This window comes from Prunus dulcis, chromosome 4, assembly GCF_902201215.1.
Source record: "Prunus dulcis chromosome 4, ALMONDv2, whole genome shotgun sequence".
NCBI lineage: Eukaryota > Viridiplantae > Streptophyta > Magnoliopsida > Rosales > Rosaceae > Prunus > Prunus dulcis.
The window spans coordinates 5264863-5275206 of NC_047653.1; the positions used below are offsets into that span (position 1 = coordinate 5264863).

The following is a 10344-nucleotide window of genomic DNA, read 5'->3' on the forward strand; positions in this document are numbered from 1 at the left end:
ACATTTATTGCATAAATAATAGTTTCTTCTTGAGATCTATATCTTATTAATTGGAATGCATATATTGAAGTTAAGTAGATGAGCACGTATCAAGAAATTAGAAAAGGAATATACAATAAGGAGAAGAAAAATGGAGAGAGAGCAGATGTGGACTCGTCAGATCAAGCTAAAGCAAAGTCTTCTCTTTCTTCCTTTTTCAGGTGATGTAACATCAAGCGAAGAAAATAAGCGATGCAAGGTAGCAAATTTATGTTTACCATATGAGCACATTTTGCACATTTTGCAGTTTCGATTCAATTATTTGAAATCGTGTACCACATAGGCAATCCCACATCAAATGGGTTTGGCTTATTGTGTCCATAATTAATAATATTTCATTGGACAATATAATCCCAAAAGATTTATCAATAACAACTTGATTAGCAATGTCAAAACGATCACATATATGATTATTGACATATAATCCTTTACGTCATTTTTATCTTTGACTTCCATTCATTTTTATCTAATAAAGAAGGCACGCAAGTACAGGTTCCCTGTCCCGTTTTATTGATACCAAATTCAACTTGGCTGCTATGACAATGAGAGCAATGCATCAATAAAAGTCGACCAAAAATAGTCAAAATATACCAGAAAGAAAGAAAAAAAAATGTAATTTTTCGTTTAGAAATATGCATTGGCTACAAAGATCCCCTTGGAATATTACTTACGTATCTATCATGGGCAGCAGATTTTGATATTATGCAATTCCAAATTTCAATTCAAGGACAACTAGTAACAAAAAAAACAGAGTACTTAACCAGGAGAAATTAGAAAAGGACATACAAGAAGGAGAAGAAAAATGGAGAGAGCAGATTTGGACTCGTCAGATCAAGCTAAAGCAAAGTCTTCTCTTGACGTATCCAATTCGAATTGATTAAGTTAAGAGAAATGTCAAAACTATCACGTATGATTATTGACATATAATCCTTTACATCCCTCATGTATACCTTTGACTTCCATTCATTTTTATCTAATGAGGGAAGGCAGACAAGTATACGTTCTCCCCAAACCTCATCCCTTCCCCCCCCCCCTTTTTTTTTTGGTTGACTTCTTGAATTCTAACCTCATAACCCGATTGGAAGAGAAGCGAGCCGGCGGTTTGGAATCACAAGAATAGCGAACTGGAGCGAGGCTGCTATGATAATGAGAGCAATGCATCAATAAAAGTCGACCAAAAAGAGTCAAAATATACTTCATTTAGAAAATATGCATTGGCTACAAGATCCCCTTGGACCACGACTAAAAATTGAGGCAAAAGCCAACACAATTCATCCGTTCCTACTTTAACAGCCCACAGATACCTTTTTCTTTTTTGTCTTTTTTTGGGGTGAAGAGCCCACAGATACTTTACATGTGAGGTAGAAAAGATTTACAGAGAGGACCGTGGCCTACGTTCTAGAAATTTTGAATGTCCTCCATGCTAGCGATATGCTCATACTTGAAACTCAAATGCTTCACGCAATAACAAATACTCATCATTCTTTATTGCTAAAGAATCATTCTCAAAACAGTAATGGAGTTTTTTTTTTTTTGAGAAATTTTATGATTGCATTCATAATTCAGCTAAAAAAATCATTAGCCACAAAAGAGCCATTACAATAACGGAGCAGTCTAATATCAAAATTAAGATAATATGGCGTGTCTCCACTAACGATCAGGTAGGATCGAAGAAACTCTAGCATAAGTATCCCAACTAAGATTGCAAACTTAGAATAATAAAAAAGAGATAAAGCTTGAAAACATCAAGCCATAACAATACAAATAAAACTCTCACAAATGAGAGATGAAAAGCTCACACAAAGGAGATATGAAAAACTCTCACAAAAGGAGAGATGAAAACAACACAGAGAACCCAAAAAGTCTTTGCAACTTATTCCAAACATAAAGAAATTGCAAAAAAGATGGTGGTGGAGATCCGACAGGGAAATGCATGTGAAGATCCGACGCTAAGCCGCAGCCGCATATAATGATTGGATGAAAATCATAACTGTGAGATCCCACATCGACCAAACGGAGGGGGGGTGATGTGCCTTATATGGCACACCTCGCATCCTCATAGCGCGAGGCCTCTTGGGTGCGCATGAGAATGTAGTGCGGCCCAAGAACAAACCCGTGAGGGCCCAGTCGTGGGTGCCAAAGCGGACAATATCGTAGTAGGTGGAGTTGGGCGCAGTCCGCTGCGCCACTCTGACTTAGAGGAGGCCTCTTGGGAGCTCACTGGCTTTGGGTTCGTAGGAACTCCAAAGTTAAGCGAGTTGGAGGCTGGAGCAATCCCAGGATGGGTGACCACCCTGGGAAGTTGCTCCGTGAGCTCCCAGGAACAAATCCGTGCGGGATACTGTCGAGTGGGCCCAGAGCGGACAATATCATGCTAGGTGGAGTTGGGCCAGTCCGCTGCGCCACTCTGAACTTAGATGAGGCCTTTTGGGAGCTCACTGGCTTCGGAGTTGTAAGAACTCCGAAGTTAAGCGAGTTGGAGGCTGGAGCAATCCCAGGATGGGTGACCCCCTGGGAAGTTGCTCAGTGAGCTCCCAGAAACAAATCCTTGCGGAGGGCTGTGAAAGAATGTGGCGGGAGGCCCAGCGGACAATATCGTGTTGCGGTGAGGCCGTCCGATCCATCTGACCAAGCGGAGGGAGGGGTGATATTACTTATATATCTTCGCATCCTCATAGCTTGTGAGGCCTCTTGGGTGCGCATGAGAATGTAGTGCGGCCCAAGAACAAACCCGTGAGGGCCCAGTCGTGGGTGCCAAAGCGGACAATATCGTAGTAGGTGGAGTTGGGCCCGGTCCGCTGCGCCACTCTGAACCTATACGAGGCCTTTTGGGAGCTCACTGGCTTCGGAGTACTGGGAACTCCGAAGTTAAGCGAGTGGGAGGCCGGAGCAATCCCAGGATGGGTGACCACCCTGGGAAGTTGCTCCGTGAGCTCCCAGGAACAAATCCTTCTTGAAATTTTGGTGAGAATGTGGCAATTAGCCAGGACAAAGCGGTTATATCGTGTTCTGGCCGGGCTGGGAATAAAGTGTGACAATAACAAAACTAAGACAAATAGGGAAAACCCTTTGTCTGCAGAAAAATGGGGAAGAGGTGAAAGGAGGGAAGAGAAGAGGTGGCGGGACCAGCCCCGAATTTCAGGCTTAGGAAGCGGACCCGTCGTGTTGCCAGGCATCATCCCGATGCCGGGCCCACTAAATTAAACCTCGAGACTTTCTACCAAAAATTTGGCAGAGTCTCCCCTGTAAACTAAGCAATCCCAACAAAATTTACTTCACCTGCAACACACAGTAATAAAAATAGTCCCAACCAACACCATGCTTTCACAATTTTACAATCACACTAGAAAGGCCTACGGCCTCACAAGTAAAATCTATCAGGGCAATACAGAGCATCTACTGAATTTAGATTACAAGTACAGTTGAGTAGAAGAAATTACTCAGTTCCTAACTAGAAAGATGCCCAGATCGAACTTCGTACACCACTTGCACGCTTCCTGGAGCGACTACTGGCTGGGGGGGCGCAAAACAGAAAATATGTGAGTGGACAAAAACCAAATTGCAGTTAAAACAATATAATAACCCCACCATGTAAAAATAATGCTCAAGACATGCAGGTTCACAATTCAATAAATAATTACCCAAAACTTAATTCATTAAAAACATTTCAGAAAATACCAGTTACCTCCTTTAAAAAGAATCCCCACTCTCTCAAACTTACCACTCCTTTCAAGCCACTAACTTCCTTACCCACTCAACCATACATACCCGTATAAAGATACTTGTATAAATAAATATATATATATAGCTATACGATATACTCAGCACACCACCTAGGTACCGGGAAAACAATCCAACTGGGGGATCGTTTAACTAGTCTGCAGGATTTCTAGGTGCTATCCTGCGTCTAGGGATGAGCGGTCCAACCGGGGGACGAAACTCCAAAGCTCCCACACCGGAACATCCAACGCCATGTGTAGCTTCCAAACTATGTCCTACGCGCGCAGACTGGGTCATCACACACCGGAACATCCAACGCCATGGTGATGACCCTAAACTCTATAATAAGTCTTTCCACATGCCGGAACATCCAACGCCGCATATGGAAAGTGTCTCACACGCCGGAACATCCAACGCCGCGAGTGAGACTAGTAACTGGGGAAGGTACTTACGTAGTGTAATCACACAATTTCTCTCCACAACCACATTCTTCCACATCAACCTCCAACTACCCCAATATCTCATCTATAGCGAATATATACTTATACCTCCCCACTCTCCATATAACTGCACTTTCAAAAACCCAAAATACCAAACTCACAATGTAATGCCAAATACTATACGACCATCAAAATCATTTCATGAATATAATATATAAATTCCATAAACCATTAAAACATTATGCAGAAATTTTCATCAATTAAAACCATGCATATGATTAAAACAAAGTCCACTCACAGATAATCCCACGCTGCCTGACCATGTGAGGGTCCTGCCTGCTGAGTACGTGCAGTCGAAACACCTATTTCGAGATACGAACCGTTAATTGGTATAAAAATCACGTCTAAGCGGAAATCACAAATTAAAGGATTAAATCCCCAAATTCCCCATCCGTGCACAGTGAAGGAGGTATCCTAAGGTCCGATTACAGGTTTAGGAATCGTTCACAATTTTTACGGTTATCGCTAACCCGCAAACTTTGCATTTTTGAATCGGAACATCCGGGGTTCCGATTCATGATCCGTGAAGTCCCATACGGTCCTAGGAATTCCTAGAACAACATACTTTACTGCGAGAAAGATCTAACGGTCGAAACCTATCGAACCCGGATAACGCACAATATGCGAATATCCGTTCGATAGTCAAACGACATCCGAATTGAGATCCGCGAATTCCTACGCGCTCGTGACCACCTAAGGATCTCATCGGGTTATATTGCAGCCTCACCAGACTCGCCCATGCGCCGCCACACGCGCCGGCAGCGCGTGGGTGTGCAGAGTAATTTCCGGCGACGGAAAAACTCCACACCCGAGGTCACCCTTCCTACCCTAGCTTCTACTCGAGGTCAGGATCACTTTCTTCAACTACGGGGAGGCCCAATTCGGGCGGCAACTGGTCGGAATTTCAGTTTGAAATTCGGCCCAAACCCTAGGTTTTCCTAATCGGTTTCTACACTCACAAATCGATCCAAACCTATACAAACATCAGCTAGAACTCGTAAAAAGGAGGAGAAACCATACCTCAATCACCGAGTTTGGGCGGCAGAGGCGACGGCGCGACGGCGAGCAAGCTCCGGTTCGAACCAGTCGAGCTCGCGGCCGGAGTTCGTGGTTTCCGACGGGGAAAACGGCCTAGGCTTGATCGGGACGTCGAGGCGAGTCAAACGGGACCGGTCTCGGGTCCTGCCGTGGCCGGAACTGAAAGAACCGAGGAGAGAGAGAGCGGACGTCGGGGAGAGAGAGAGACTGAGGAGAGAGAGTGTCGCGCGAGAGAGAGAGAAGGCTGAGGTGAAAATCTGATTTTTACCAAACTTTTTGAAATAATTACAAGTTTGCCACTGGAAGTATTTTGCCCGTAATTTTTTCGTTACAACTCCGATTCAAGCCTACCGCCTGTCTACGAATTCGTCTCGGTACCACCTACCCAAAAATACCATCCACAGTCCCAAAATCCTTCCGGATAAGAAAGTGACCAATTTACCCCTACCCCAAGGGTAAATTCGTAAATTTAATTACATCGATTAAAATAAACAATTAAATTTGGAGTCGGGGTGTTACAAGAGGGGAGAGGGGGGAAGAACAATGGCTTCCTCCCCCCTCAAAGTGGAAAAGGCTCTAAGAGTATTTTTTGGGAGAAAGGGGGCTAGGGTTTTTTGGGAGAACAAATACTTTCCAATAGAGTCTAACTTAGTGAAAAATGACCTTGACTTACATATTAGTAGTCTCAGGTTCCAAAAAAAAATCATTCTCAAAACAAAATCTCATGTAATTACTAAATCAAGCCAATTTTTGGATCAAACCAAAGAAAAATATAAAAAAATTCAACCGGCTAATAGTTCCAAAACTCATTGAAAAGACAAAGGAAAAGATCAGAAAGTTTCACTACGTACGTATTCATGGGGTGCACTGGTTTTGAAATCCACGTTGATGCATATGGCTAGGGCCAATTTGGCATTAAAAATAAAATAAATAAAATTTTCATTAAAAATAAATATATTGTCAGTCATAACTGAAATATATCGAAGGAGAAACAAAAGTTCAACCAACCAAACTCCTGACCATTCAAGAATGTACAAGATTTTCAATAAAAGCTACTAGATACAGAGTAAGACCCCAATAGGAAGCAATAAATATATAAAATAACTTATGCAAGCCGGTACAGAAAGAAAGCAGCTGATTAAAAGTAAACAAAATACAATAACAATTAAAGTTTTTAGGCAACAAAAGGCAGTAAAAGAAAACCCAGATAATAATTTTCAAAATCACAACAAAATTTAAAGCAAACTAAATGAATTGCTTACCAAATTGTAGCTATTTCCCTGGTTATCCACAGAAAATCAGACTTTAAAAAAATTGGGTATGTGGTATTTTCCCAGGTTCCAAATGAGAAAAGAAAATGAATGGCAATTTTAAATAATAAGTGATTTTCTTATAGATTACCAAACGGGTTGGACTTCTCAAAATTTTTAAAAAATCACTTATCACCCCAAATAAGCAATACCAAACGAGTACTCAATCACATCCATGGGGTGACCTAAGTACGTATTCTGTGTCTGTGGTGAAGATGAAGTCTCTATGGCCAGAAATGGCTGCATCCTCCATCAACCAGTACCATTTTCAACGAGTAGACACGCACGTGTCAGGCATGTATTGATTCTATTAATACCATGTTCTGAAAGTTGGTTGGAGCTCATATCTATTTGACAAAAGTGCTAGAGTTCGATACTCCCTGAGGTCAATCTATTGGCTGTTTTTGATATTATTTTTGAATTCAAACTTTACATAATTATAAATTTTCAACCAAAAAAAAAAAACAGAAAGCCTTTTAAAAACAGGAAACATCAAAGCTTAACCACACCATAGGAGGAGTATATATATCCCCCAAACTATCGTTCTTAAAAATAAAATAAAAAAGATTTTCTCCTCCAAGAAAAGTACTTTCTTCATTCAAAACAAAACGAAAAAAACTTCATGGCTTCTTCTTTCTCTTAAAGTCTGATTTTCTGGTAAGTAATCATCATTATTCATCAATTTCTCTTTGGTTCTTTTTTCAATCCTTTGACAATTTCTTTTATTCTTTCAATTTCAAGATTTTGAACACCAAAAAGAGAAAACTCTTATTCCTAAAAGCTCTGGTAATAGTTTTAATTCTTCAAATAAGATAGCAAATACAATGTGAATGATTTTTGGATGGTCAGGTATGTTTTTGTTGTGGCTTTTGTGTTTAATGCAATATAATCTAATTTGTTAATGACATTTGTGTGCAACTACTCTTTAATTTGTGATTGCCAAATTTTTTTCCCTATTAAACACAGATTGCTTATTGGAGGTAGCAAGGGACTTTATAGGGGCACAAAGAGCTTATTTTTGTACAAAATATTTAACTTTATCAAGTGGAAACATTTAAATTTTTATGAATTTGATTTCTGATTGTCATTACATATTTATTGATGGTGAATTTTAGTTATAAAAAAATTGTTTATGACATTAAGTTCTGGCAAATTTTTATAGTATTTTCGTATTAGATTATGTGAGGCTCCAATTTAAGTTTCGCACAGGGCCCTTAAAATCTAAGGGACGGCCAAATTAGAGTGATGAAATAAAGAGAGACATCTATAAACCACTGTGAGCCGTTTGATCATATTTAGTATAATAGAAATGAAGATTTTAATATAAAATGGTATTTTGTTAGAACCAAAAAAGTGGTATTTGGTTTCGTCGACCATTAAAAGTACCAAGTCTTATACTCCTGTAACTTGTATCATTTCAAAATGCCTTTTCGTTTTTTGTCTAATAAGAAGCACGTTGTTGGAATTATTCAGGCCTTGTACAGGACATCCTGCACAAAGGATTTCTATTGTGGGAATTACTTCAATTTGGGAGAAAGTATTCAAGTCAGCCCACATATATAGGGCACTGCCTTATACCTTGTTCACTTTAGTTTTACAACTGCTAACAGAGTCAATTGATTTATATATACAAAGCATGTATTGCCTTCAAATTCATCTTGGTGCCAAGTATGTATGTTTGCAATAACACACGCCAGTGTCTAGGAGTTTTGAACCTGAGACAACTGGTATTAGGCCGAACATACTTTTCCAGTATGGTATGACCCCATTGGCTAAATAAAAAGTAAGTTGCTTGTTGTCTTCTATGTTAAGTGTCAAACGCTAGTCTCCTCCCTCCCAAATAAAGAAAATCATTCAAGCAAGCAGTGGAGTTTCTTACAGAATTAGGAAGTGGGAAACTTGTTTAGGTTATAATGGAAGTTCAAAATCTAACCTGCTCTTGTATGATCTTCCAGCTTAAACACCAAAGATATCAATAAATACACAAATCTTCTTCCCTGTCTAGCACACAACTCTTCTTTCTATTTTTCATATATTCTATTTGGGACAGAAGAAGCAAAGCATTGCTCGAATATCGACCCAAAGAAATTAACAAAAACTGAACTTAGGAACCAAATTACAAACAGTAATCAAATCAAATTTACCAAAAACTGAAAAATGTCTGAAGAACAACACAATGTATCACATGAACTAAAATCAAATCTACATAACTGAAAACAGAAGAAGAGTGTATCCCAAGTCACTTGTACCAGTGGTAAACTGAAAGGGACAAAAAATAGGAGTTTCACATTCACCGTATCAAAATTGGTAAAATATACCTCACTTGTGAGAACCATAACCATTCATCCCCAATTCGACTTCACCGGCCTTCTGTATTGCCAAGTTTCCCTCTTCTTTAATCTCTTCATCAACATCATCATCTTCAGAATCCAAAGTAAACTGGCTCTGATTATCAAATTGATGCCTCTCGGCGCCAAGGGGCTTATAGCTTGAAACATCACCCCTGCCTCCAGTTTTCTTACCAATAATTGAGTACACTCCCACAACCAAAATCACTAGAAGAGCAAGGTGGCAATTGAACTGAAGTGTGACAATGGCTCTAGCCCTGTGATATTCAGGGTGCCCCTTACACTTCACAGTGTAATTCCCTCTGCTCTTTTCGTGCAAAGAACACCCGTGAGCTATCAAATTGGTGTACAAAGAAATACCCATTTGCAAAAACCAAGTTCCTTGCAGAAGTAACCCAACCCCACGAGCCAATTTAGGGTAATTCGATTTTGGGTTGTTGAATTCAAGCATTGTGGAGAATATACAAACGGCAATTGGCACAAGCAACATATCAAAGTACCGATTTTCAATCCCACTATTGTCTTTTTTTCGAAGGTAAAACAGTAAAAATTCTTCAATGAAAGCGAAAAGACCAACCAAACTGAGCAACGAACAAGGCATAGTGGAATTTGTGAAGTTTACCAGGAGACCCGCGATTGCGTAAAGCAAGAAGAGCGAGGCAATTGCAATCACTTGCAATTGGAGGGCTGAGCCGACTCGGTCACTCGCGTCGTTTGCGTCAAAGAATGAAACCAAAGAATTTAGAACGAAAAGTAACGAGATGACAGAGGCAGCGAGATAATAAATCGACGACGTGCGAGGTTGGACGCTCGTCTGCGTTCTTGAATTTGAGGATTGTGAAGATGGAGGTGACGACGGAGTTGAATCTTGGTCTGGGATTTGGATTGAGGTAGAAATGGCTTCGTATGCACCCATCAGAATAAGGCCGCCGCCTGCTGCTGCAAAAGTGAGAAACCCCATTCTTGATCTTTGTCTTCTTCTTCTTTTCTTCTTCTCAGTTACAGAGGAAGAGATCTTGAAGGCCTCCAATGGAGGGTTTCGTTTTCTGAGATGGTCTTGTTGGTATGCGTCATGCCAGATTCTGGGTTTGTATCGTTGTTATTTCCGCTGACAATTGTAGCACACCTCTGACTTTTCGGTTGGCTGCTTATCCGCATTCTGCTTCCGCGAACCTCAGACCCGCCTCTCAGGTGGGCAACTTCCAGGCTCTATTCATTATTGGACCCAATCAAAGCCCAACTGCTTTTTATTAAAGCCCAGCTTATAGAGCCCCTTTTTATTTAAACGGGTTCATCTATATATGGACTTACTCGATTCGTCTTCTTTTTTATGACAAAACAATATTCTAAACTATTCTACTGTATCGAGAAAAGAATCAAACTCGAGTA

General features: G+C 40.3%; 1 protein-coding gene across 1 annotated transcript; it reads right to left on the reverse strand.

Moving 5' to 3' along the window:
• Window positions 1-8556: 8556 nt before the first annotated feature.
• On the reverse strand, window positions 8557-10163 carry LOC117623805. Its single transcript, XM_034354793.1, has one exon. It carries the CDS (start codon window positions 9914-9916, stop codon window positions 8927-8929), a length of 990 nt encoding a protein of 329 aa, XP_034210684.1. The 5' UTR covers window positions 9917-10163; the 3' UTR covers window positions 8557-8926.
• Between the last annotated feature and the right edge of the window lie 181 nt (window positions 10164-10344).

What these genes read in the sequence shown, in the direction of transcription:
- LOC117623805 (XM_034354793.1), bottom strand. Translation starts at nt 9,916, where the DNA reads ATGGGGTTTCTCACTTTTGCAGCAGCAGGCGGCGGCCTTATTCTGATG.